This window comes from Perognathus longimembris, chromosome 7 (genome assembly GCF_023159225.1).
Source record: "Perognathus longimembris pacificus isolate PPM17 chromosome 7, ASM2315922v1, whole genome shotgun sequence".
Classification (NCBI taxonomy): Eukaryota; Metazoa; Chordata; class Mammalia; order Rodentia; family Heteromyidae; genus Perognathus; species Perognathus longimembris.
Genome location: NC_063167.1, coordinates 12,659,836 through 12,687,795, shown reverse-complemented (window position 1 = coordinate 12,687,795; position 27,960 = coordinate 12,659,836). Strand labels below are relative to the sequence as shown.

General features: G+C 51.8%; 1 protein-coding gene and 2 long non-coding RNA genes across 6 annotated transcripts in view; 1 reads left to right on the top strand and 2 right to left on the bottom strand.

Annotated features, from left to right (window-relative positions):
• The window catches only part of Ece1 (endothelin converting enzyme 1), an 87,609-nt gene that overhangs the window by 54,178 nt on the left and 5,471 nt on the right, over window positions 1–27,960 (top strand). For all 4 annotated transcript variants that reach the window (XM_048350406.1, XM_048350409.1, XM_048350407.1 and 1 more), the window contains 11 exons: window positions 1,197–1,409; window positions 11,680–11,801; window positions 13,611–13,757; window positions 14,701–14,766; window positions 15,658–15,849; window positions 18,944–19,086; window positions 20,745–20,859; window positions 22,273–22,383; window positions 23,771–23,869; window positions 24,890–24,967; window positions 26,787–26,890. In XM_048350406.1, the coding sequence (XP_048206363.1) occupies window positions 1,197–1,409; window positions 11,680–11,801; window positions 13,611–13,757; window positions 14,701–14,766; window positions 15,658–15,849; window positions 18,944–19,086; window positions 20,745–20,859; window positions 22,273–22,383; window positions 23,771–23,869; window positions 24,890–24,967; window positions 26,787–26,890 (1,390 nt within the window). The remainder of the gene's footprint in view (window positions 1–1,196; window positions 1,410–11,679; window positions 11,802–13,610; window positions 13,758–14,700; window positions 14,767–15,657; window positions 15,850–18,943; window positions 19,087–20,744; window positions 20,860–22,272; window positions 22,384–23,770; window positions 23,870–24,889; window positions 24,968–26,786; window positions 26,891–27,960) is intronic.
• Window positions 6,913–19,442, bottom strand: LOC125354681. The gene is made up of 3 exons (XR_007211528.1): window positions 19,432–19,442; window positions 11,253–11,259; window positions 6,913–7,429 (listed from the first exon to the last, which is right to left on the bottom strand). It is a non-coding gene; the product is annotated as an uncharacterized LOC125354681 (long non-coding RNA).
• Window positions 27,456–27,960, bottom strand: part of LOC125354680 — a 29,283-nt gene continuing 28,778 nt past the window's right edge. The window contains exon 3 of the long non-coding RNA XR_007211527.1: window positions 27,456–27,484. This is a non-coding gene — a long non-coding RNA (uncharacterized LOC125354680). The remainder of the gene's footprint in view (window positions 27,485–27,960) is intronic.

The window sequence follows — 27,960 nt, the reverse complement described above, 5'->3', positions numbered from 1 at the left end:
TCCTGTAGGAAGGGACTTTGCCTTTTATATTCCTCATCTTTCCCCACCCTCTCTTTCTCTTACACACACACACACACACACACACACACGCACATACACACACATACACACACACACAGAGTACACAGCAAAGAATCCCAAAGACCCTTATTTTGTTAAATACATGAATGCATAAATGAGTAAATGAATTTATTTTGTATCAGAGAATAGCAAACTGTTGGTGAGGGCTTGATGGCGATATATACCTATAATCCCAGCCATTTTGGAGGTAGAGATAAGAGGATCAAAGTTGGAGGCCAACAGGGAAAAAAAACAGACCTCTATTTAAAAAACAAACAAACAAACAAAGCCAGGCTTGGTGTGGTGGCTCATATCTGTACTCCAGCTACTTAGGAAGTAGAGATGAGAAGGACCACAGATCGAGGCCAGTCCAGACGGTAAGTCTGTAAGACACTATATTCCTCCATAAACTGGGCTTGGTGATGCCTGCCTGTGATCTTGGCTACAATGGAGGCCATAGGTAGAAGGGAGTCTCCACCTGAGTCTAGCATTGGGCAAGACTTTGATACTCTGCCTGAAAAAAATCACTGAAAAGCAAAAGGGCTGGGTGTGTAGTTCAAGTGCTGGAGTGCCTGCCAAGCAAGCATGAAGTCCTGCATTCAGACCCCGTTACCACTAAAACAAACAGCAGTGACAACAACAACAACAAAAATGTGGGCATGGTAGCACTACCTGTTATTCTAGCTACTAAGGAGGCATAGGTAGGAGGATTATGGTCCAAGGTCAGCCCGGGAAAAAGCAAGAGATCATCTCTGAAATCAGACTAAGAGCAAAAGGACTGGGGAGGCTGCGGCTCCAGGGGTACTTACCTAGCAAGTACAAGACTAAGTTCAATCCCCAGTACAAAAAAAAAAAAAAAAAAAAAGCCAAGGAGTCTGTGGGAGGATTGTGAAAAACACTCCTTTGTTCTAGGGACTTTGATGGTACGAAAGAGTTTTTAGGTCACCAAACCAAGGTCTTTACAAGCTGGGAGATCTGAAATCTGATCATAAGGGGTCTAATGGCCGCCCAGTTCCAAGCTCTTGGTCAGGGTTAAGGGTGAGTTTGTGTCCCCCGGGCCCCAGGCTACCATGCTGCCCTCCTGGAGCCTTCTCCCTGCCCTTCCTCACTGGCCTCTCCTCCTTGTCCCCTTCCAGGAACACCCCCCGTATGTCTGACCGAGGCCTGTGTCTCCGTGACCAGCTCCATCTTGAGCTCCATGGATCCCTCAGTGGACCCCTGCCAGGACTTCTTCAGCTACGCCTGCGGGGGCTGGATCAAGGCCAACCCGGTGCCTGACGGCCACTCCCGCTGGGGGACCTTCAGCAACCTTTGGGAGCACAACCAAGCCATCATCAAACACCTGCTGGGTAAGCGCCAGCAGGGGGATGAATGGGCCAGGTCTGCTGCACCTGCCAGCCAGCCTGGCCTGCTCAGCGGAGAGGCAGGGCCAGCCAAGAAGCCACAGACTTTGGAGTGGGCAATGTAGCCCTGATTGTTATTCTGTGGCTCCACGTTGCACCTTAGATCCTAACTGAATTTTGAAGGCAAAGGCTGGACACCCCAGCTCAGGTTCGAAGGCTGTGAATCAGTGGAAGTTGTAATAACAACAGCTCATCAGAGTTAGTCTCTCGCCTCCTAGTAACTGGCTTTGCAGGAGAAGCTGTCTGGCCAAAGTCCTTCTGACCTTGAAGTCGGTGGTTTTATGCTGGTTTAGAACCCCACGTGTGTCTTGTTTACAACAGTATTCCTGGTTAATGTTTACTGAATCCCCAACGGGAATTAAGAAGGGAGTCCCAATGCCATACTGGACCACAGACCTCCTAACTCCAGTCCCCTGGCAGCTGGGACCTTGGCCATCTGCCTTTCCCGTGGCTCTTTGCTTTATTACTGGGACCCTCAATGCTGAGAGAGGCAAGATTGTTAAAAGCCAATTCATTTGTCCATCAGCATGAACATAGACTCAACAAATACTATTCTTAAAAACCCCATAAGAGAATGACGAGGGCTTGGAGGCCTAGTTCAGGTGCTAGAGTGCTAGCCAATGAGCAAAAGTGTCAGGTACCTCGTTCTAGTACCAGTCTTGGAACAAAACAAAAAAGGAAAAACCAGAACGGTGGAAAGGGTGACATTGATTAAGATGCATTGTCCTCATAACTTGATTTCTGGAATTGAAACCTCTGTGTACAACTATTTAATAAAAACAAATTTAAAATACTTTTTTAAAAAAACCCTCCAGCATACTAGTAGGTAAAATAGGAGAGGGTAGCTAAAAGAAGGCAAATTCAGCTAGGTGCAGTGGCTCATACCTATAATCCTATCTACTAAAAGACAGACATCTTGAAGACTGTGGTTCAAGGTCAACCTGAGCAGAAAGTTCAAAGAGACTCAATTTCAACCAATAAAAAGCTCCTACTTACAAGTCAGGAGTTGTAAGTAGAAGGATTGTGGTCTAGGGCTGGCCTGGGCCCAGAGCAAGACTCTATTTCAAAAATAACCAAAGCAAAAAAAAAAGATGAGAAGCATGGGTCAGGCTGCAGAGCATACCCGCTGGGCAAGCACAGGAGTCCTCAGCAGCAGCATGGGAGACAGCCGCCTGCTCATCACCTGGAGATGGGAGCAGGTGTATGAAGGTTGAGGGACACTGCAGCAGCAGCAAGTCCCAATCCAAGATGGCCCTTGCCTGCCTCATGCTACCACAGGTGCCTTTGAAAGAGGACACAGCTTTTCCTTTCAGAAGAAGAAACTTGAAAGACAGCCATATCTGTGATTAAGGCTGCAACTGGGTGCTATCCCTTTGCCCAGCACCTGGAAACACAGCCAGGGGCGTATCCTGGTCGCCTGGTCAGATGGGCTAGTGTTAGCCAGGGCCGGCTCTGCCCCTGACCTGGAGATCTGGGGCCTGTTGCATCACTGCGGGGCTTGTTTTCCTATCAGAACACTGGAAACCAGGCTTCCTCCAAGTTAGGAAAATTCAATAGTTAGCTCATTCAAGGATTTTCAAGGATTTATTACACTTTTTTTTTGTACTGGTTCTGGGCTTGAATTCGGGGCCTGAATGCTGTCCCTGAATTTTTTATTTTTTTTTTCCTGACTGAAGGCTAGTGCCCTACCACTTGCTTGACTCCACTTCAGGTTTTTTGGTAGTTAGAGATACTCACGTACTTTCCTGCCTGGACTAGCTTTGAAGTTTGAGTCTCTGATCTCAGTCTCCTGAGTAGCTAGGATTACAGGTATGAGCCACTGGTGCGTGGCTACACATGGTCTTTTTGTTGTTTCGTTATTTAGCAGTACTGGCATTGGAACTCAGGGCATCATGCTTGCTAGGCAAGTGCTCTACCACTTGAACCACATCCGTGATTTTTCACATAAGTTCTCAAGTTGAGCCTGGGCTGACCTGAACCATCACAGTCCTAGTTGTGCTCCTTACATGACTGACAGCTGCATGCTCTCCCAGAGCTTTTTGTTAATTGCGGGGGAGGGAGATGTCATGTGAACATCTTTTTCTCTTGATCCTCTTGATCTCAGCCTTCTGAGTAGCTAGGATCATAGGCATGAGCCACTGCATTCAGTTTACATGTAGTTTTGATCAAGTGTGGCGAAATAATAAGAAATTATAATTTTTTTTCTTAAAAGAAAAAATTCAAAATCAGAAACTTTACATTCCTATGCATGCATTATACAGCTCAGTGGAGACTGAGGGACTCTCAAATCCGCCATGAGTTGAAGTCATTGCAAGACCTGCTTGAGCGTTTCTCTGCCCTAATTTTGTGAAAATCTGTCTCCCCCAAAAGCACATTAAGAATCCACATGCTGAGTTTAAGATAAAGTGAAAAATCTGAGAGTTGTTGAAAGGGGCATACAGTATGTCTTTAGTGTCAGTGGGGTGAAGTGGTGAGGAAAATGAGTCACTACCCATAGTATTCAAGATAAAGAACATGAAATCTAGCTTTGGGTGAGGAGTGCTAATACCACAGTCATTTTTGAATAAGGTAGTTATATACTTACTGTGCATCCGTATGGGTAAATTTGAGTCATTTTACAGTGTTGAGCTCTATGCCTCCTGCGCATGCATCATTTTCACCTGGTGGCGGTCTTTTTGGAGCCCTCAGTCCACAGATGCCAAGATCTACTGTGTGCTGGCAATCCTCAACCTGGTATACTGATGGGAGAGAGGTGGTTGTCAATTATGTCGAAGTTATATACGTTGTAACCTTTGACCTTGCACAGCACAGTTTACAGGGCTGTTCTGTAACCTCATCACATTTGATCCAGTAGGGTATTGCTCACCTCATTTGATAGATAAGGAAGCTGAGGTCCTCAAGGCAGGATGGTAGATGGCAGAGCCAACCTCAGGAATAAGGGTCACATGCAGCTCCCTGCCCACCTTTCTAGACAAAAGACAGGAGGACCTGAAGGAAAGCAGGAAAGAGGCTGACATTGTTTGGCCTCTGCATGCTGGGCTCTTTGTAGTTGCTCCCTGTTTCAGCCTCACTGCAGCCCTGAGATTTAGAGATTCTCTTATTTATTTATGTTTGTTTGCTTGCTTGCTTATTGTGCCAGTCCTGAGGCTTGTACTTAGGGCCTGGGTGCTAATCTAAGCTTTCATGCTCAAGGCTAGTGCTCTACCACATTGAGCCGAAGCTCCACTTCGATCTTTTTGATGGTTAACTAGAGATAAGACTCTCATGGACTTTGCTGCTTGGGCTTTGAACCATGATCCTTAGATCTCAGCCTCCTGAGTAGCTGGGATTACAGGCGTGAGTCACCAGCACCTAGCAATTTAGCGATTTTCCTTCCCATTTTCTAAATGGGGAACCAGAAGCTCAGGGTCTTTGCCAAGAGCACACCTCCAGTCCAGAATGGAGGGAGTGCATCTCTGGTGAGCTATTAGCACCGATAGGAGCTAGGGAAGAAAGGTAGACAAGCTGTCTGACTTCCTGAGCTGAGCCCTGTGCCTGTGGCCACAGGTCCTGACCCTACTACTTCTGGACCTAGTGCTTATCAGGGAAAACCTTGGATCTGAGTCCATCCCACCCTGCCTGGCCTTAACTTGGCAGAACTCGTAAAAAGTGGTCTCCTTACATCCACCCAGTCCCTCTAAGTCAAGTTGTGGCTGCTCCAAGCTGGGCACAAAATAGCCAGAATTGGGCGATTAAGGCCCTGACCAAAAGGCCAGGGTCTGCAGCCTCAGGAGGCCATCCTGCAGAGCTGTGAAGCCAGCCAGCCCACATGCTAGCCTGGCTGCTGACCAGAGATCTGGCTCTCTTGTACTTAGTTCTAATCTCTGTGAAATGGGGACCTTGATGGCCCCTAACACCTTAGCTTGCCACAAGTGTTGATTTGCATGTGATGTTCAAAGTGCTTAACTTGGTGGTACTGAGTGAGGGCCACGCTGTGTTTTCTATAATGAACTACTAAGCTACTACAGGGAGACCACTAGCCTCTCAGAGCCTCTGTAAGATGGAATCGTACTCAGATCACTAGGAAGCATGCTCTAAGAATAAGCCATTGTTTATTTGGTTTTTCATTATCAGGGAAAGTGGCGCAGGGTGACACATGCAGTTTCTTATTTGTGCTGTTTCATTTAACTCTTGAGGTATGCCACAAGGACATCAGTTATACCCATTTTACAGACCAGACCCATGGAAGCAGAAGAAGTGTACTTCCGGGAAATGGTGGAACTGGGATTCAGCCCAGCTATGGGGCATCAAAACTCATGCTCATAGAGGCCCCCATGGCCCTGCTTTGGAGAGTCACAGCCTCCTTCTGTAGTGGCTGGCCTGGCTGCGCTCTGCAGACCCCACCAAGCTGACCCCAGCTTCATGTCAGCTCCTCCCAGAGGCGTGTCCCAGGCTCCCTCCCCCAGCCTCACTCCTGGGAACGAGTCTAGAGATGGCCCCTTACTGGTGGCCTTCATTCCTGGGGTGTTGGTACCTGGAACTCCCTGAAGGGACAGGTAGCAAGTGGAAATAAAAGCAAGAATGTGGCCACTGCATTCCTGGGTTTAAAGCCAGCCTGGCTTCAGTTTTTCCCACCACAAAGAGGGTCAGCCAGCTAGTAGGCTGCAGAAGTTACCAGCTGGGGGGCACTGGGACAAGCAGGGTGCCGACGCCCTTTCGACATGGCCTGAGGGTGGCTCTGTCTCAGCAGAGAGGAGAGGAGGGACATCCGGCGTGCCAATGAGGATGAGGTCTGTGGCCAGGGAGGACACATGTTCTTTTGCTCTTGTTAGGTGGCCTTGGGCAAGCCTGGCGTTTGATGAGTGAATCATGGCCCCTGGCAAGGATGTCCAGGAGGATCTGGTGCAGGTGGGCTGACCTGGGCCAGGTGCCACTGTGCATGTCGATTGGAAAGGTGACCTCAGCTCTGTGGAACACAGAAAAGTGGCTCTCAGCTCATGTGGGCGGTGTGTGTAGGCTCTGTGGCTACCACAGTGGTGGCAAACCCTCGGGGGAAGCAGCCAGTCAGCCACTACCCCTTATGCTTGGCTCTGCCATCAGCTCTGCCATCAGTTGTACTTAGCTCATTCCCAGACCCTTCGAGATTCTTCTTAAAGCTGCTTCCTGTGTTTGGTAGCCTCCCTGGGACTTGAGCCTGTCATGTGTGCACCTGTCATGTCTATGATGTCATACTATAAGATTAATGTATTTTATAAAGATAGCCCATTTTCCATGGCTCAGACCTGCAGTCCTTGCTGCCCAAGAGGCTGAGATCTGAGGATCACTATTCAAACCAGCCTGGGTAGGAACATCAGTGAGACACTTACCACTTACCTCCAATTAACCACCAAGAGGCTGGAAATAGAGCTGTGGTTCAAGTGGTAGAATGCCAGCCTTGAGTGAAAAGAAAGCTCAGGGACAGCACCCATGACCATCACCAACAACAACAAAAATACTAATAACATGTAAAGAAAAAAAATGCATGCTTGTTGTTATTGAAGCAACACAGGTTCCCTAAAGGAAAAGTTAGCTGAGGGCTGAGGATTTAACTTAGGGGTAGCACCGCCTGCCCAACATGCGTTTAGTCCCCAGCATCACAAACTAAAAGCTGGCTGTCTGCTTTCCTTCTGTCCAGGACACCAGTCTCCCTGAGAAGTAGTAACAGAATGTTCCACTCGCATGACTAGTGTCCACGTCAGTGATTTGGCAGGAGTCCTGTCACCCTGTGTCGGCTCTTGTGTTTTGGTTTTGATGTTTTTCCAGATTTGCTGGCCAGCTTCGTTTCCTCTTCCTGCTTCTGTGGAGGCTTTGCTCGGTGAACGCTTCTATATGGGCTTGCGTCTGCAGCAGCGGGACCCCTCTCCTTAAGGGGTGTCCACAGTATCCAGGCCAGGGGTCCCTACTGGATTCTAAGCACATTTACAGCAAGGACCAGGAAAGCAGAAAGACTTGCGCTTGCGCTCTGGCTTAGCCACTCACTCGTGAAACCACTGCTTGCCTAGAGTGAAAAGCCAGTGTGGTGATGTTATGGCAACTTGGACCCACACATGGTAGTACCCCCACACACACAGTAGGCAGTGGCTTTCTCAGGGAAGCGTCGCAATGCCTGGGTTCAGATTCTAGTGTGTGGCTTCTTAGCTCAGCTTCTATAAGTAGCGTCTTTGCTTTCCTGGACCTTGTTTTCCTTCTCTCCATTTGGGCTGATAACACTGGCGTGACACCCCTGCATGTCCTGTGTTGTGTGATGATGGAATCTCACACAGGCCTGGCCTGCAGGGCACCCAGAAGTGGCCATGGAGTTTCCCTTCCTTTTCTTCTGCACAAGGCGCCTCCTCTATCAGCTCTCCCCTTCCCCTCACAGGCTGCAGCTCCTCACGCCTTTGATGGTCTCAAGTGAACCTGTGTTTTTATCTAAAACAAACACTGGCCCAGCCCTGATGTGGACTCAGGGCCCCAGTGCTCCTGGCTGGATGGAGGGGGCTGTGGAATTCCCAGGCACAGACCTCTATCTCAGCGCTGCCTGCTCCTGGGGGTGTCTGCTTCCTCTCCAGAAGTAATGGGAGACTTAGATGAAGTGACTGCAAAAGTTTCTGGAACTTGAAAGTCTCCAGAAAGTTGAGAACCTTGTTGTCTGACCCCAGGCTGCCAAACAGTTTCGATTCCATTGGAGTCCTGAAGATGTCCTCATCACCCCAAGTGCCGGCTGAGGCTGGAACTGCCCTTACCCTACTTCCTAACCCCCTCCATCATACCCCAGGCTGCCAGTCCCAGCAGGCAGCACCTCGCCCAGCCTAAGGAAGTGTGGTACCCTTCTCTGCTCCTCTGTTGAATGCCTCCCACCATTCTGCCACTGCCAAACCCAAGCCCTCATCTTGAATCGCCAGGTCTAATGCAGAAGCTCCCATCTATCTGGCTGTCTAGCTTCAGCTGTCAGCCCTGGGAGCCTACACAAGAGTAGGTACCCTGAGTGACAAAGGCGAGGAGGAGGAGGGAGAGCTGTGAGCTGTCTCTGTGGGTCTCAGTGGGCTGTGGTGGGGGGGCTGAGGAGGCAGGAAGACACTGGCTCATGTCCACGGTGGGGGGGGGGGGTGCTGGTGAGCTGCACCTAGAGGAAAGGTGACCCCCAGGCCTCAGCAGGGGTCACACATCTTGCCTCATTCAATGTAGATGCTGGGCTGTTTGTCACGTGCCCCTGAGCTGCAGTGTGCCCATTCAGCTTTGGTTCTGAGAACCCAGGGGTGAAAGAGCCACAGAATGTGGGGTGAGGCAGGCTAAGGCCAGCTCCCCCACTCTCTCCACAGTGACCTTGTCCTTCAGTCTGGGGCTCACGTGTGGCTTCCTCAGGCGCCTTCCCTGGCCTCCTGCTGGCCTCCCCTGGCTTCCTGCACTTTCTCTTCATGGTCACCCCGGTGTGTAATTAGATGCTCTTGTGACCGTACACTTGCTGTCTCCCTGCTGGGCTGCCAGCCTCGTGCGCTCAGGCCCGTGTCCGCACAGCCAGCCTGGCAGCTGCCAGCACTGGGATTTCATCATCACTGTGTGCGCCAGGCAGCAGGACCCCAGGCGGTGGAGGAACCTTTTCTTTCTTTCTGCAACACTGGAGAGCGAATCCACGGGTCTCATGTCTGTGGAGCAAGCACTCTACCACTTGAGCCAGGCCCCAAACCCTTTTGTTTGGTTTTGTTTTGAGGGTCTCTTTGCCTGAGCTGATCTTGAACTTTCAATGCAGGAACTACCTGGAGCCTTGTCAGGAAGGCGGAGAGGGAGGCAGTGCCGGATCTGGGCCTTCTCTCTCTCCCTCCTGAGGTTCCCAGGTACCTTAACCTGAGAGTCTAGAGGTCCAGAGCTAGAATCCAGAATCTGGGATTCTCACAGGCTAGCAGTTCCTCTCTGGTTCTCTATCGCAGTAGCCTTGGGACCCTGGGGGAGGGAGATGCCAGGCTCTCTTGAGCCAATGCAGAGTGCCTCCTCCCACGCTGGCATCTCAGGGTCAAGGCCAGAGCCAGAGATGGGTATGACATATGGCTCCCAGGGCCTGAGAACCTGAAGGGGCTCCTGCTTTCTCTTCTAAGAGACTGGCTGCCGGGAAGTGTTACCATAGAGATGAGGCCCCTGGGGCTGGGCCTCCCCCTGTGCATCCCCTCCTCTGCTTCCTGAGTCGGAGGCCTCAGCTCTCCGTTTCTGTCTTCTGTCTCCAGGAGGACTTGTCTCTTGGCTCCCTAGGGGCCTGGGAGACACACAGGTGTTTTCAGGCTTTGGCAATCCTAAATCTGATGGTCTCTAAAGCTGTGTATACCTCCGAGAGCCCCTCCTCTCCCAGGGGCTCTAGATCTCCCTTTCCCATCAGCCCCAGGCTGTGCCCACCACTATTTCCTAGGCCGTATTCCTGACTCTCAGTGAGAATGGGGCTTGTGTTCTTTGACAATGACAGCCATAGGGAGACTCAGGGATCAGGAGCTCCTTGAGGTGAGGGTTAGAGAATCTGATTAAAGACTGATCAGGAAATGAGTTGTGCCCCTGGCACCAAGTGGTTGTGACAAATGATTTTTTTTTTTAATTCAAAGTATGCCTTCTTTTTTTTTGTCTTGATTTTTTTTTTTTTTTTTTTTTGCCAGTCCTGGGGCTTGAACTCAGGGCCTAAGCACTGTCCCTGCGCTTCTTTTGCTCAAAGCTAGCACTCTACCACTTGAGCCATAACACCACTTCTGGCTTTTTCAGTTTATGTGGTACTGAGGAATCAAACCCAGGGCTTCATGCATGCTAGGCAAGCACTCTACCACTAAGCCATATTCCCAGCCCCAAAGTATGCCTTTTTATGCCTCCTTCCTTGGCCCTGGACTGCCCTGCTCTGCGATCCAGTGCCCTTTCCCCTGGTCTCATCTTAGAAGTGCAGCTCAAATAGGACATCTTCGGGTGGTGCCTCGCCTCTTCCCATCCCCCTAATGGAGTGACTCCTCTGCATTCTGAAGCCGTGGTTCACCCTTCTCTTGGGCATTGCGGCGGGGGGGGGGGGGGGGGGGAATGGGGGGGTGATTCGTTTGTAAATTCATGTCCCTCTTAGGCCATGAACTCTACCAGGTACCAGTCTCATGTTGTCTGTAAAATTCTCTGCCCGGTCCAGTGCCTGGCACCGGGTAGACCTTCAGAGTGCTGAGGTTTCCTGTGCAGAAGCCTCCTATGTATTTTGTGTCCCCGGAATTACACAGTATTACATAATACACATTTGGTATCTGTCCAATGGATGAAAATGAATAGAATTCTGCCAGAAGAGTGTCTCTGGGGGAGATGGGTAGGGAAAGTCTTGGAAGGAAGCAGAAGAAGGAGTGTCAAGGTCAGAAAGAGTAAAATGACAGTGAGGATCCCGGAGGAGTCTGACAGATGGGCAAGGACCTGGCCTGGGTGGGGCTCAGATACAGGGGCTTGAGACACAGGAGCCTCAGCAAGGAGGACCTTGGAGGGTTTCAAGCAGCAGGAAGTGGCCACCTTCCCTGGATGTAGCAGGAACATCCCAGGCTCCATGCACAGTTGTGTGGGCTCCAGCAGATGGAATGAGGACCAGGCACTGGGGGGAGGAAGGGGAGGAGGTAGAGGGAGCCTCCTGGGCTTCCAGGGGAAGATCTGAGAACCTTAGGAGGTGAGGCTGCCAGTCCCAGTGGGGAAAAAGTGGAAACCAGCCCTTTGCATTGTCACTAAGTCTGGCAAACGCACCTGCTCAGAGGAGGAAGCAGAAAATCAATTCCTAATGAATGAGGCCTTTCAAGCTCCATCCACCTCCAGTCTTTCTCCTAAGAAAGGTCATCTGCTATCTGGAAACCAGGACAGGGCTCTGTCCCAGGCTCCGGGCCAGGGTTGTGGGTTCTATGTGTAAGTTGGCAGGAAGACCAGCTATCTACAGGGCAGACCCAGGCGGCCATCCCAGGAACCTGCCTGTAAGCCCTTTGGTGGAGAGGGGAAAATACGGTGCACCCTTCTGTCCTACAGTCAGTCAGCTAGAATCTGGGGGGCAGCTCCAGTCTGCCAGCTCTGTCTAGAGGCACTAGTACCTGAGGACTGAGCTTTGTCCTGACCCCTACTAGCCTGGGGAAGAGGAGGGGGCTCTGCTGCACAACTGGAATGCGCAAGGCTCCGGAAGGATTTAACCCAGGCCAGGGGGTGAATGGGGACAAATCACAAATTCTACTATCTCTTGTCATTCTAGAAAATTCCACAGCCAGCGTGAGCGAGGCAGAAAGGAAGGCCCAAGTGTACTACCGTGCATGTATGAACGAGACCAGGATAGAGGAGCTGAGGGCCAAGCCCCTGATGGAGCTGATCGAGAAGGTCAGTCCCTGGGGCAGACCCCAGGGCCCTGGCTTCCACCCCACCCAGCTTTCAACCCCCCACTCACAGCTGAGCCTGTCTGTCTGTGTCTGTCTCTGTCTGTGGCTAGGTTTGGGGGCTGAGGAAAATGTGTCTGTCTGAGTGGGCGGGACTGTCTGCCTATATTGTGTGGGGTTGTGTAGCAGCATCTGGTGTGGATGTCTGTGTCTGTGTGTGCCTCTTTGTGTATCCCTGTGAGACAGGGGCCCTAGTCACGGCAAATCTTTCTCTTCATTGAGATTCCTTTTCCTCTCAGGGCGTGTGTGTGTGTGTGTGTGTGTGTGTGTGTATGTGTGTGTGTGTATACCATTTCGGATATAGGTCCATCCGGGTGAGGAAGATTCTACTGTGGATGGGACTCCCCTTAATTCTGAAGAGGGGAAGTATTCCTTCCTCCTGGCACGGCCCTGGCACTCCCGGGCAAACTCCAGGAGTGCAGCCTAAGGCTGGCCAGGCTGCCTGGTGGCACGAGCAGGTGGCATGGAAGTTTTCTGGTTGCTTATACTGCCTAAAGGCCCTGCCTCCTAGGTCAGCAAGAGAAAGGCCTTGATCCAGGGTTAATGGCTGCGGACACCAGGGCTGGGCCTAGCCTTCCCCTCTGCTCATGTACCGGTGTATGTTAAGTAGAGACTGTTATTTTAATTTCACTTTTGAGAAACTGATTTACCCATCTTTTAAAATAATATGGAGCCCTTTTTCCCTGAGACACAAGTAAACTTAGGGTTTGGGCTTGCTCTTTTGATTTTTTTTTTTTTTTTTGCCAGTACTGGGGCTTGAACTCAGGGCCTGGGCACTGTTCCTGAGCTTCTTTTACTCAAGGCTAGCATGCTACCACTTGAGCCACAGCACCACTTCCAGCTTTTTCTGTGCATGTAGTACTGAGGAATTGAACCCAGGGCTTCATGCATGCTAGGAAAGCACTCTCCCAGTAAGCATTGCCAGCCCTTGATTTTCTTTTTTTTATAGATAGTTTTGTTTTGTAGCCCTGGCTTGGACTCAAACTCCCAACCCTCCTGGCCTCTCTGCCTCTCAAATTTTGGGATTTTAGGCATGCACCATCATCATATCCAGAGGCATTACATGGTGGTGGTGTGTGTGTGTGTGTGTGTGTGTGTGTGTGTGTGTGTGTGTGTGTGTGTGTTATGAGGATTTGGACTTGAGGCCTCTTGCTTGCCTAGCAAGGTGTCACACTTCCAGCCCATTTCTACACTTTTTTGACTCAGGATTACTTTTGAGTTAGAGTCTCACTTCCTGCCCAAGCATACACCAGGACTACAATCCTCCTATTTTTCATTCCCCACAGAAGCTAGCGTGACAGATGTATACCACCACACTCAGCTACTACTGTTGGATGGAATCTCAGACTTTTCTGCCCAGGCTGGCCTAGAACCTTGATCCTCCCAATCTCTGCCTCCCACACAGCTCAGATGACAGATGTGAGCCATTGGTGCCTAACTAGATGTGTGTGTTTTAATAGCAATTATAGGCACATGAGTCAGTATCCAAGAAGTAAAGAACATATGTGGCAAAGTCTCTCCCCATCTCCCTTCTCCCCCCACCCCTACCCTGTGGCCACATGATTCTTGGTTGACTTGGTAAAGATAGGTGTTTGCTGAATGCAAGCATGTGGAGCTCACCAGAGATTCCAATGAAGATTGCCCTTCTGTTTTCCCTAGAGATGCCCAGAGGCCAGGGTCCCAGAGCCAGCATTCCCATACAGGTGTCCTCACTGCATTCCCACCCCCCCCCATTGTCTCTTCCTCCCCACAGCTGGGAGGCTGGAACATCACAGGCCCCTGGGCCAAGGACAACTTCCAGGACACCCTGCAGGTGGTCACAGCCCACTACCGCACCTCACCCTTCTTCTCCGTCTATGTCAGCGCCGACTCCAAGAACTCCAACAGCAACGTGATCCAGGTGAGGAGGCCACACCAGGAGAGGAAACACAGCCCAGGTTGGGCCCTGGCTCTGCTCTCTGAGCCTGGGTTGTTTCTTGCTGCCCCCATGGTGAGCTTTGGCAGGCAAGAGAACACACATGGCAGGTTGCCATCTCCTTGGAAGGTGGCTCCCTGTGACAAGGGGAGTGATTAGCAAAGTCAACCTGAAGACAGCAGGAGTGCCCCCCTCCCCCTGCACTTGGCCTCTGGCCTTTGTGGTTCTGCTTCACATGAACTTGACTTCACCACTGTCTGCCAGAGCCTCCCCCAGGCTGAGGATCAGCTCACCCAGGGGAACCCAAGGCCCGGAGTCAGAAAGGCTGTGTCCCCTAGCCCATCCATGCCACATAGTCACTCACTGGGTGAACTTAGGCAAGTAGCTTGACCTCTCTGAGTCACGATTTCTAAATGCACCCAGTAGACCGAGCTGAGTTGTGTCAGGTGTGGTCAGAAGGCTCCAGTGGCACTGTAACGAGCTTCCTCCCTGGTGTGCCCTTTCCTAGCATTAGCTCCTGGAGCACTCATTCTAGCTCTGAAGGTTGGCTATTGTTTTCTATTTTCAAAGATGAAGATTGCGAGAATCAAAGAGGTTAAGTAACCACAGGTTCATGGCTCCGAACCACATGGCAGTGTTGGGTGAAATAAAGGCTCTTTGCCGAGACCAGGAAGTGCTTAAGGAGGAGGAATCCCTGTCCAGCCCTTCAGCAGGGCCCAGAGTCCCTGGGATGACCCTATGCCTGGGCAGGACTGAACCTGCCCCAGTACCCAGCAGCAGCACTAGCTACCAGCTTAGGTTACTGCTGACACCTGAGCTGCCCCCCCCCCCAGCTGGCCCCCCAGTGCCATGTGCCAGTGGTCTCCAGGACAGGGGACACAGGCACGGGCAGCAGGGGGACTCCCCTCATTCCTGCCACTCTCTCCAGGTGGACCAGTCTGGCCTGGGTTTACCCTCCAGAGACTATTACCTGAATAAAACCGAAAACGAAAAGGTGAGTGTGCCCAGCCCAGCCCTCCGTGTTTGTCCCTCTCCGTGTGCAACCCCAGACACCTGGACGGGTCTCAGAAGCTGCGGGGTGAGAGGGGTGGAGAAGGGTAACACGGGGTAACGGGGAGGCATGCCCCTAGCATGTGGGCAGAGAGGACAGCAGCTGGGTATCATTGGTTAGTAACCCCGCCATGTGTGGGTACTAGATCTTTGGATATCTTTGTGTATCTCTCAACCTTCCAGTAGCCCAGTAGATACGGACAGATCTGGTCCTCATTTGCCTCTTCTGTCAAGTATTTTAGCTTGCTTTCCATAGGAGGGAGTGAGGCTCAGAGACACTAAGTGACCTACTCAAGGTCCCACAGCCTGTAAGTGGTAAGGGTAGACACTACCTCCTCCAAAGACCAGGCTTTCCTGTACTCCGGGCCCAGGAAGGCTGGATTCCACCCACTGCCCCGAGCCAGCGCCTGCTGTGCATCTGCTGCAGGAGGCAGGAGGTAGGGGGCAGAAAGATGGCTGTGGGCCTCTCCAAGCCTCAGGGTTCCAGGTCCGGTACTTCACTGACCCCACAGTGGGTACATGGTCACACACTGTGGCAGCCGAGTAGAGGGGAAGTGAACACCGGAACCTAATTCAGATCCAGGGAGTTGGCAGTGGTGGGTGGCTCAGAAGAGAGCAGAAAGGACAGCCCAGGACACGCACTGAGAAACAGAGCCAGCACACCGGGGAGACTGGGCCTTCCAAGGCCTTTGGGCTTTACCCTGAGGACCACAGGGAGCCAGTGACCAGGCCCAGCACCAGAACCATTCTGGAGGCTGTTTCCCACAGGTTCCCTGGCTCAAGGGTGCTGTCCACTGGCAGAAAGTGGCGGCCACCAGCACTTTGGTCCCCACAGGTGCTGACCGGGTACCTGAACTACATGGTCCAGCTAGGGAAGCTGCTGGGTGGGGGGGACGAAGATGCAATCCGGCCCCAGATGCAGCAGATCCTGGACTTTGAGACGGCGCTGGCCAACATCACCATCCCCCAGGAGAAGCGCCGGGATGAGGAGCTCATCTATCACAAAGTCACAGCTGCCCAGCTGCAGGTGACTGAGCGCCAGCCCGCCTGGGGCTGCAGGCAGAGTGCTGGGAGGGAGGGAGGAAGAGAGGGAGGGAGGGAGGAAGGGAGGGAGGTGTTTTACCACTTTCTCAGATCTTTGAAGCTCTTTGATGAAGGAAAGATGGTTGTGGTAATTCTGCCCAGTTCACAGATGGGAAAGCTGAGGCTCAGAGAGGCCAGGCTACCTGCCGAAGGCCGCATGTTAGTAAGTGACTCCACAGCTGCGCTCTTGCCCCATGCCAGGTTGCCCTGTAGGATGGCATTTCCGTGTTAGCACCCATGGACAGGACATTTCAGTCTCTCCAGCATGCAGGACATCCAGCCTGGGGACCATAAGCAGCAAGTCCACGTGAGCTGCAGCTTCTGCCATTGCTCCTCCCTTTTCTGAGCCAGGAGGGCTGGGGGCTCCTAGGTGTCAAGAGGAGATGGCCACTGGACTCCAGCTTGGCTCATATCCCCTGGTGATATCCTGGAGGTGTAACTGGGCATCAGATCTGAGCTCTCTGACTGATGGAGCCCATCTGAGAGAGGCCTGCTGTCAGCTTTCCTTCTACTTCCTTCTTTCCACCTAGCCTTGTCTTGGACTCCAGGGCCTCGGCACGCAGCAGAGGGGCCTCTGTTGAATTCCTTGTGTCTCACCTCAGCTAGGAAGGTGGGGCCTTGCCTTTCCACTGACAGGATGCCAGGGCCAGTGCCCCCGTGATGCATCACCACGTGTTTCTCTCCCCTTTTCCAGCCAGATTTCACCTGTCTGCTTTTCCTTCAACTCTCCCTTATTTCCTCCTCCCTCTGTCAGGTGCCCCTGGAGCCCCCTCAGGCTTTGCCTTTGTGTTTTTCTGGGCAGAGAACAGCTCCTATCTCCTTTCTGAGTGACTCAGGAGGGGAAAGGGGGGACAGTGAGTCTAAGGTGGCTGTGTAATTAGCCAGGTTGATGGGCGTCCTGCCTCCTGCTGGTGCCAGCTGCCCACAGGTCCCTGGGGAAGTGGTGCCCAGCCAGCGGTTGTTGTGGAGTTGAGCAGCCTGCGGCAGGCACCATCTGGCTGTTTTCCACTCTGGGGCCAGGAGATGGAGGTAGATGTTGTTTATGCAATGTAACTTGGTTTACTCCAGCCCTGCCACACTCGGCCTGAGCGGCCTCATGGTTCTACATTGGTGGCCGTGACGCTGTCCGTGATGTCCAGTGGAAGGGCGGGGCAGTCCCAAGCACCTCAGCCCAGGGCAGCCACTGGATTCTGCCCCTGGAATCCTCTCTTCTTCTGTGGAAAGGAAGAAAGGCTGCGTGCACGTCTGAGCCACTGGCATCCAGAAGGAGATCTTTAAGTCAAAAGACCTTTGAAGAACAGCTCAAAAATATGTAATGTCACCTAGGAGAGATGGAAAATGTGGTTATATTTTTTTTTAAAAGTCTAGCTGGGGATCATGATTCCAAACCAGTGTGGGCAGACAAATCCACAAAACTCTTAGCACCAGTTAATCAGCAAAAAGCCATAATTGGAGGAGGTATAGCTCAAGTGGTAGATCACCAGCCATGCCAAGCAAGAGCATAGGGCTCTAACTTCAAACCTAGTATTGGCACCAAATAATAATAATAATAATAATTAATAATTCTAACATTCAAAGGAGCCTTGCCCGAGACTCTGCCTGGCCTGCAGGCACCAGGTTGAGAGGCTGGATGCGGCAAGCCTGAGATTTCATTTTGCAAGCTGACATGTGCAGTAGAGAAGCCTCATCACCTTTGTGTTGGGGGTGCTTCCCAGGTCCCCAGCACTAAATTACTGGAATCATTCCACCTTGGGATAAAGAACGTCTTGTTCTCTGGGGGCCGGGCATTTGATGTTCTTCCTGGGTTCTAGGTAAACCAAGGAAAAGCACTGTAGGCTTCATGGTGAGGTTCTAGGCTAGCCCTGTTACCGTGTGGCATGGCTCTAGGCTAGCTCCCAGGGAAGAACCTGAACTCAGAGCCATGAATCAGACATCCTTCTTGTCCATCTCTCGCAGCTGGCTTGCTGAAGGCCACCCCATTTCTCCAGCTGAGATGGAGCTGGAAAGCATCGGCTTGCCCCTCCCCCTTTGCAGACCTCTTGGCATTAGTTGGTCGGTTGGTGCCCAGCAGTGCTCCTTGGCTGTGGGTGTGGAAAACAGGGCTCAGTACTGTCCCCAGAGGGTTTGAGTCACCGTGGAATGTCCCAGGCGACTAAAACAGCTGCCTCCACAGAAATGGAGCTGGGTTCACGTGTTTAATAGGAGCACTGGAAATGGGATACATGAAATGCTCAACACACATCTGCTTAGCTTCGAGCTGTGGGACTTTGCCTGCACGGAGCACCTGCTCCAGGACAGGTTTGGGTTGAGTGTGTTGTGGTTTCTCCATCAATTCTGTGCCTCAGTGAGAGTCTCAGTCACTTGTGGTTCCTGAAGCTCATGAATCATGGAATGTGTGAGCAGGGACATTGTGTGAACCTGTCTCCTGGGGGTTTGGCCAGTGGCTTAGGTGGCAGTCCTTGTTGATCTTTATTTGCAGAGGTAATCCTCATTTGTCAGATGTAGTGCCCAGACACAGAGGAGCTCATTAACTTACTCAGGGTTGGACAGCGCCTAAGCAAGGTGTGGGCTCTGGTGACTTGGCCTAGATTCTTCCCTGTTAGAGTCTCCATGTCTTCCTCTGAGAAGAGGTTGTCATCGAGCCTAGCACCTGGTTCCTGTGACGGGGATGGTGTGTGTGACTCTGAGACACATGGTGGCAGTAGCTCCAATTCTCTCTTATTCCATCCAGTTCCATTTCAGTGAGATGGCGGTCACTGTAGGGCTGAGGTTGGCCTTGAGCTCTCAGTCTTCCTGCCTCAGCATCCTGAGTAGCAGGGATTACAGAATGAACCACCATGCCTGGCTCCCACAGCCACTCAGGCAGAAGCCTGCCCGCCACTGTCTGCCTGCACTCCGCGTGCTCTCAGACAGCACCGCGCACTGCTGTGGGCAGAAGTGGAGGGCACGGTGCCACTGTCTTCGGGGCAGTGTGCTGTAGACTGCTGAGCCCGGTGGGAGGCAACCCGCCCACTTCAGGCCATCCTCTTCTCTCGCAGTCCCTGGCGCCCGCCATCAACTGGTTGCCGTTCCTCAACACCATCTTCTACCCTGTGGAGATCAACGAATCAGAGCCCATTGTGGTCTATGACAAAGAATACCTGGAGCAGGTGTCCACCCTCATCAACAACACCGACAAATGGTGAGGGTCGGGGCGGTGGAGGCGGGTGGCGTGGACACTGTCAGGAGAAGGGCCCTGGATGGCCACAAAGCATCCTGGCCACAGGACAGGTTCAAATCCCGCCTGGTCTCCTGCCAGCATTGGAGCCTCAGAGGCTTCCTCTCCTTTCTCAGTGTTGCCTTCTGACTTATACGATGAAGATGCAGGATTTGTGAGGATTAAAGGTAATAATTCACATCAAGGAATTTATCAGTGCTGGACAGGTCACAGACCCCAGGGGATGTCAGCTACTATTTTGAATTAGTGTTTGAGATGTGTGTGTGTGTGTGTGTGTGTGTATGTGTGTATACGTGTGTACACTAGTACTATGGCTTGACCTCAGGGCCTGGGTGCTGTCCCTTCTCCTTTTCACTCAAGGCTGGCACTCTACCACTTGAGCCACAGCTCCATTTCTGGATTTTTTTTCTGGTTAGTGGGTGAGAAGAGTCTTATGGACTTTCCTGCCCAGGCTGTCTTCAAACCACAATCTTCAGATCTCAGCCTTCTAAGAAGCTAGGATTATAGGCATAAGCTACTGGCACGCACCATTCTTTTAAGTTTTGAAGACATGTAGAAATGTTGGAAACTATTGACAAACAGAGAAAAATTTAAAGTACCCAGAACACTAATCTTGATCTTGTGGAATGTATGTGTATATGCTTATTTGTGTCTCTGGGAATAGAGAGGAGGAGGGAGATGGAGAGAAAGGAGAGCGGAGAGGAAAGAGATTAATTTTAACATGTGGCATTTGTCCCCAGCACTATGACAGATCCTGTTTTTCTTATGACCTTTGACATTTCCCCCATGTCACCCCAACCTCTCTGGAAATATCATTATTTCCAGATTACATAATATTCCATCAAGTTTAAATGTGGTTATTTACTTACCCCTTCCCCCAACAACCATGAGACATTTAGCCTGATTTCCAAGGAGGCTCGGAGTCCACTATGGTGAGCAGCCTTGTGCTCAGCCCGCTGTGCTAGGGTTGCAGCTAGGTCCCCCTTCCCCACCAGTCCCCTCTTCATCCTTCAGGTGTAGAATAGCAGCCTTCTCCCCACTCCAGCTCTGTAGCTGGGGGTCTCCATACAGCAGCTTCCAAACATAGAGCAGCTAAGCAATAGCATTTACTGAGCACTAGTGCTATACAAGCCATTGCACCAGGCACCACTGGGGTTTTTATGGTAAAAAGATGCAGGCATTGCCCTTGAAGAGTTAAAAAAGAAATTTCCTGTGGTAGCAGGGGGTCAGTGACTCATGTCTGTAATCCTAGCCACTCATGAGGCTGACATCTGAGAATTGGCAGTTCAAAGCCAGCCCAAGCAGGAAAGTCTATGACTCTTACCGCCAGTTAACCACTAGAAACCAGAAATGGAGCTGTGGCTTAAAGTGGTAGAGAGCTAGCCTTGAGCAAAAAAAAAAAAAAGCTCAGAGACAGCGCCCAGGCCCTTCAAGCCCTACAACTGAAAAAACAAAAACAAAAACAAAACCACAATTCTCTGTGCTTGGAAAGCAGCAACCAGCCCTCCTGACAGGCTGGGATAGAGCTTAGGCTCTGAGGCTGGGTTTGAGCGCCCCCTAAGGGCCAGGAGGGGAAGTACTGCCAGAACATTTCTGAGCCCCCTGGTCCCTTCTCTCCTCAGCCTGCTCAACAACTATATGATCTGGAACCTGGTCCGTAAAACGAGCTCCTTCCTTGATCAGCGCTTCCAGGATGCTGACGAGAAGTTCATGGAAGTCATGTACGGGACCAAGAAGGTGAGCCTGTTCCTGTGCGTTCTCAAGTGTGTACTGAATCAATACCTCTTGTGTGCTAGACCCTGGGCCGGGGACTGGCGAGACCGCAGGCCCCTCGTAGGGCCATGCCATTGGGAAGGAGGGTGTTTGAATGGATGCGTGCATGCTGGAGGAAACGGCTTATGCAAACGCTCTCCTGAGCCAGCTGCCGTGGGGTACTTCCGGAGTCCCAGCACACGGAGGCGGAGGCAGGGGGAGCTCTAGGCGGCACACAGCAAGGCCCTGTCTCAAAATAAAGGCTCCTCAGAACACAGTGACTGAGAATCTGCCCACAAGCTGGGCACCCGTGGCTCACAGCTGTCATCTTAGCTTCTCAGAAGGCTGAGAACCAAAGGATCAAGGTTGGAGCCATCTCAGCCAGATTAGTCCTTGAAACTCTACCCTCGGAATACCCAGCAAAAAGCTGGACTGGAGGTGTGACTTAAGTGATAGAGTGCCAGCCAAGAAAGCAAGCTTGAGTAAGTGTGAGTTCAGACGTCGGTAGCTGGGGGGAAAAGAAGAATCTGTCCATGGTTCGGCCATCACAGCCTGGATCTTCCGCAGACCCTCAAAGTTAGGCCCTCCTCTCCACTGGTCCTGTACAGTAGTCCATGTGTCCATCCATCTAGCTGTGGCTTCTCAGCTGAGGAAGGGCGGAGGAGTGGGGAGGCAGAGGCAGATGTCCAAATGGATACGAAGTTGGGAAAACTAAAAAAAATAAATAAATAAGGTTTGAGACCAGCCTAGACAAAAGTTAACAAGACCTCATCTCAACCAATAAGCCAGGATGGAGGTTGATACATGCCTGAAATCCCAGATATTCAGGAGATCAGAGTAGGGAGAGTATGGTCTGAGGGCATCCTGGGCAAAAGTGTGAGACCCAGTCAGTTGCTGGTGGCTCATGCCTGTAACTCTAGCTACTCAGGGGGTTGAAATCTGAAGATCATGGTTCAAAGCCAGCCCAGGCAGGAAAGTCTGTGAGACTCTTATTTCCAATTAACCACCAGAAATGGGAAGGGGAGCTGAGGCTCAAAGTGGCATAGCACTAGCCTTAAACAACGGAGTGCGGCGGGGGGGAGGGGGGAAGGGTCCTGGAGGAGGGGTATCTGACTTCACTCCTGAGGAGCACCCCTCATCTGCCCTCTCTGCCGTGGTCCCCAGGGCCAGTGGCTGCTCCTCATGGGTTTTCTTTTCCCATCTGTGCAGTGGCCCCAGGCATGGCCATGGCCCAGGTACTCTGCTCTGGAAAGCCAAGCACAGAGGCCAGCACCCAGGCCTCTTGGTCCACAGGGTGGGAGAAGGTGGGCCCCTCTGTTCTGGAGGGAAGCTGGGCCTTTGGGGAAGACCCCCCCCCCTTCCAGGACCGGGCCCGAGCCCCGCCCTTGTGTGTTGCAGACCTGCCTTCCCCGCTGGAAGTTTTGTGTGAGTGACACGGAGAACAACCTGGGCTTTGCCCTCGGCCCCATGTTTGTCAAAGCCACCTTTGCGGAGGACAGCAAGAACGTGGTAAGTGCTTCATGCTTGCCTGCTGGGCTGCTCCCACACTCTGGAACTTTCCAGCTCCAGGCAGGAAGCCCAGAGTCCAGCCTTCAATTGGAGGTCCCCATTCACAGGGCTTCCGAGCCATGAGCTGCTACAGTTACCATTGCTGCCATCAGTGCTTGCCCCTCCTGCTGTCTGTCTGTATTCTCCACCTTGCCCTTCCCAGTGACCCTCTGAGGTTACAGCAGCCATCTTTTAGCTCCTAGGGCTCTGAAAGGTCTAGCAAAATAAGGTCAGCAGAGCTGTGTGGCCCGGAGGGTGACATTTCTTACTCTGTGGATGATAGCATTGTTCTAGAAATTGTCGAAGACTCTCATGGAGATCTCCAGGTCCAGCTCACACCCTGGCTGTGCTGCTGCCTGGACAGGTGACTCAGACAGTTCACCCTCCATGTGACTAGGAGTAGCACTGCCACAAGATAAGGCCCAACCACTGGTGGCAATTATATTATTGTTACAATTTCCTTGACTTTTGGGTGGGTTTTGTTGTTGTTGTTGTTGTTGTTGCTGGTACTAGGGCTTGAACTCAGGACCTACCTGCTGTCCCTGAGCTTTTGTTCTCAAGGCTAGTGCTCTACCACTTGAGCCACTGCTCGACTTCTGGAATTTTCTGTGATTAATTGGAGATAAAGGTCTCATGGACTTTGCTGCCCGGGCTGGTAACTTTTTAGTGTTTTTTTGTTGTTGTTGTTGTTAAGATGGAGTCTTAACTATGTAGTCCAGGCTGGCCTTGAACTCTGGATTCTTAGCCTCCCGAGTGCTGGGATTACAGGTGTCCATTTCCGTGCCTGGCTACAGTTTTTGTCACTAAAAGTACTGATTGCATAGATCTCATTTGCCATCTAAGGCTACCAAATGGAGACTCAAATCTGAGTTGAGGTCTCAATCCCACCAATCTTCCTGCTGCATTGCTTTGCCCTCCCCTTTTCTAGAATCTTCCACCTTCTGTCTTTGGTCTGCCCATCACAAGGGCTGCCACTCATCTCCTCCGCGAATACAACATCTCTGTGGTCCAGGCAATCTGGGAAAGGCTCTGTGTTCTGTGGGCTCTAGCATCCTCTGAAGTCTCGAGACTCTTTTCCATATTAAAGGCTCTAAAAAAGTCCTGCAGCGTAGCCTTTTCTAAGTTCCCCAAAGCCTGTCCTAAGTTTACTTGATCCTGCAAGTCCTGTCCTGTGGGGTGCTGGTGTTAAGAACCAGATCTGCAAACATGACTGTGGCCCCCTTCTTAGCCCGGCATGGAGCCTGAGCTTGGCCTCCGGCTGGGAGACACGTGTCCTGTTCAGATGGGGAGGTGCCCAGGCCTTCCCAGTACCGCATCTGTCTCCATCTGTCTCCATCTGTCTCCTCAGGCCAGTGAGATAATCCTGGAGATCAAGAAGGCGTTTGAGGAGAGCCTGAGCTCCCTCAAGTGGATGGACGAAGAGACCCGGAAGTCAGCCAAGGAGAAGGTGAGGCAGAGCACACTGGTGAGGCGGGGAGGTGGGAGGAGATGCCAGCTTTGCCTGTAAGCATGTGCAGATGCCGTCCTGGCTTGGGAGGTGGGCAGGAGTGGGAGATCCTGAAGCCCATGGCCCCATGATCCACAGCAGAAGACTCCAGGTGCACACACACAGGAGAGGGCGTGAGGAGGGAGCGGCCTGAACAGGAGGACCAGGCCCTTAGTACCTGGGTGCCTCTTAAAGGCCCCGCCTCTCAGTGCTGTGGCACTGGGGAGCTAAGTTTTCCACACAAGCCAGATGCCAGTGGCTCACGCCTATAAGTCTAGCTATGCAAGGAGGCTGAAATCTGAGGAATCATGGTTTGAAGCCAGCCCAGGACAAAAAGTCCATGAGTCTTTTATCTCCAATTAACCACCAAAAGGCCGGACATGGAGCTGTGGCTCAAGAGGAAGACAACCAGGGGCTGGGGATATAGCCTAGTGGCAAGAGTGCTTGCCTCCTACACATGAAGCTCTCAGTTCAATTCCCCAGCACCACATATACAGAAAATGGCCAGAAGTGGCACTGTGATTCAAGTGGCAGAGTGCTAGCCTTGAGCAAAAAGAAGCCAGGGACAGTGCTCAGGCCCTGTGTCCAAGGCCCAGGACTGGCAAAAAAAAGAGGAAGACAACCAGCCTTGAGCAAAAATGCTTAAGGGATAGGGCCCAGGCCCTGAGTTCAAGCCCCTTTACCAGCATACATGCACGTGCACATGCATACATGCACACGCACGTGCGCACACACACACACACACACGAAAACTTAGGGCACACATTCAAATCATAACCTTCCCTTGGGGAAGTGACATTGAAGTAAAGACCTCAAAGGTAAACAGAAATAAGACAAGCAAATGGGGATCCTTCCAGAAAAAGAAGTGAAAGGCCTCAGGAGGGAGGAAGCGGGTGCTGTCTCGTCCTAGCACAGCCCCTGAGACTGGGCCGCCGGGCTGGCATCACTGGGTACTCACTTCCTCTGTGTCCCTCCTGTCAGGCGGACGCCATCTACAACATGATAGGCTACCCCAACTTCATCATGGACCCCAAGGAGCTGGACAAAGTGTTCAATGATGTGAGTGGCCTTCGCCTGCCCTCTCCCTGCCCCTGTGGGACAGGTGAAGGAGGGGCTGGGACCGGATGCTGTTGAGACATCTCAGGAGGAGGTGGGACAGGTTTGAGGATGCTTCACGTCAGTGCCCAGCAGTCATTACCTGAATACCTGCTTGGGTGCCCCTCTGGATAGAGTGGGCTCCCGTCAATGAGTTGGAAATACTGGGGGACTGGCTGGGGTATGGCTCCATGGTAGAGCCTCAGGCTTAGTTAGCAGACCCACGACCCTTGGTTCTATCCTCAGCACAAAGAGTGAGTGAGGCCTGGGAATATGGCCTAGTGGTAAAGTGCTCACCTCGTATGCATGAAGCCCTGGGTTCGATTCCTCAGCACCACATATATAGATACAAGCCAGAAGCGGCGCTGTGGCTCAAGTGGTAGAGTGCTAGCCTTGAGCAAAAAGAGGCCAGGGACAGTGCTCAGGCCCTGAGTCTATGCCCCAGGACTGGCAACAAAAACAAAAGAAATAAACAAAGAGTGAATGAATACCTTTAAAGGGCACAGAATCAGCACCCTAAAGCATCATGGGTAGAGTGAAAGATGAAGCCCCTCATGCCTGCTGCTTCTGCCCCCAAAGCTGCCTCCTGCCCAGGCTACCCCCCACCCCCACCCCAGAGAAAACAGAGGTCTCTGATTTTGATCTTGAAAAGCTCATGAGAAAGAGACAGCATAAATCCCCAGTGCATTTTTAAGCTTCATTTAGGCAGCAAGGGTAATTGCAGGATACCTGCTGGTTACAGCTTGTAGCAAACCACTCTTTAAGTGGATTGTGGTTTAACCCAAAGGATGAAGTTTAGTATATTCCCATGATTGAAATGTTTAAAATTACAATAACTTCTCCTTCTTCTTACGGTTATATGTCAACCTGAGACTATCAAAATTTTTACTTCTGTGCTGGGCATCAGTAGCTCATGCCTATAACCGTAGCTACTCAGGAGGCTGAGGTCCAGAGAATCCTGGTTCAAGACTAGCCTGGACAGAAAAGTCCACAATGCTCCATTTTCAAAATAACCAGCAAAAAGCTGGGCTGGAGGCATGGCTCAGGTGGTAAAGCACCAGCCAAGTAAGCAAGCTAAGAAAGCACACCGCCCTGAGTTCAAACTTCAGTGCCAGCAAAAAAGAGTTACTTTCCATAATCTGAGGCTCATCCTGTTTCTTAAGAACCAAGTAGGGTGCTCCAGGAAATGATGGGGCTCTTGGGGGTAGCCTAGTCAGGGCCATGGGGCTGAGGGGGGCAGACAGCTTTGCACCTGTGAGGCGTGGAAGGCCGGGCTGCATGGTGAAGGTGTGTGGCATGATTGCCTGGCCTGCAGAGCTAACTTCCACTCCGTTTAGTAGCTCTGTGCTATCTAGTTGGTAGTTACTAGCCACGGGGCATTATTTAATAAATCTAAATTAAGTGTGAAAAGCCACACTGGCATGTTCTAGATGCCAGATGGTGCTGACATCTACCATAAAAGCCAGGGCAGGCAGAGAATATGTCCATCCTTCCAGAAAGTTCTGTCAACCAGTGTGGAGCTGTTTCTTGCCTAAGGCCCAGGTTCAGGGCACCGTGCAGCAGGGTGGCAGCCTTGGGTGAAGCTCTGGCGGGGTCCTGGAAGGGAAGGGGTGGGTTCCAGGCCCCAGCAGGGTGAAGACAGTGCGGAACCAGAGCCCAGGCCTAGGCCGCAGTCCATCCTTGGCTCTCATTAACCTTGTGGGATCTCAGTGCCCTTGGTCCTAAAGGAGCTCGCAGTCCAGCTCTGCCCACAGCCCGACTGACTCCGCTTTTCCCGTTCCAGTACACGGCAGTTCCAGACCTCTACTTTGAGAACGCCATGCGCTTTTTCAACTTCTCATGGCGGGTGACTGCCGACCAGCTGAGGAAAGCACCCAACAGAGACCAGTGAGTGCCCCAGCCCCTCCACCAGTGCCCCCCGTGTGGGCTCCCCAAGGCCACACGCTGCCATGCCCTGGGCTGACCGCAAGTGTCCCGAGTGCCCTCGGAGGGTGAAAGGTCAAAGTCTATGCCCCTGGATGCCCAAGCCTGTTGGCACCGTGAGCCTGGCACTGGTCCCAGCTCTGCTGAGTCAGCATTCAGGGCCTTCACTGCATTTCATTATCTGAAAAGCTGAATGCAAGGAGCTGGCCCCAGGGCCACCATGCGATCAGACATGAGAACTGGGATGGGCCAGGACCCCCTGAGAGGAGGTCCCGGGCAGGGCTGCTGACCCCCAAGTCCTCACCAACAGAGGGGTGCTCCTCAGGGAGAGGGACAGGTCCCAGAGAGGCCCAGGGAAGGTTCTGGATGGGCCCAGGCTGCTGTCTTCTGTCCCTTGGGGAACTTAAGAAGTACATCTCCTGGGTCAGGGTTGGGGTTCAGTGACAGAGGATTTGTCCAGTATATGTGCAAGGGCCTGGACACAATCTATAGCACCACCGCCACCAGGTACACACACACACACACACACACACACACACACACACACACACACACACACTCTCTAGCTGATCCCAGGGGCTCATGCCTATAACCTCAGGAGACTAGAATGGGGCGGATCGTGCCTCAAGGCATCCCAAGCAAATAATCCACAAGAATCCACCTTGTGGAGTCTTGGCTACATAGAAGCATAAATAGCAGGATTACAGTCCAGGCCAGCTTGGGCAAAAGGTGAGGCCTTATCCAAAAAAAAAAAAAAAAGCTGAGAATGTGGTTCAGGTGGTAGAGTACCTGCCTGGCAACTACAAAGTCCTGAGTTCCAACCCCAACATATTATGTGTACATATGTGTTCTGTGTGTGTATATGTGTGTCTATAGTCTTATATACTGGCTCTTGGCTTATCCCACACCTTTTGTATTGTTTCTTTTTTTGAAATAGGGTCTTGCTATGTGATCTAGGCTGGCCTCAAACTCATAATTCTTCTGTTTCAGCTTCTAGTGCTGGGATTACAGACCAAAACTACTACACCCAAACT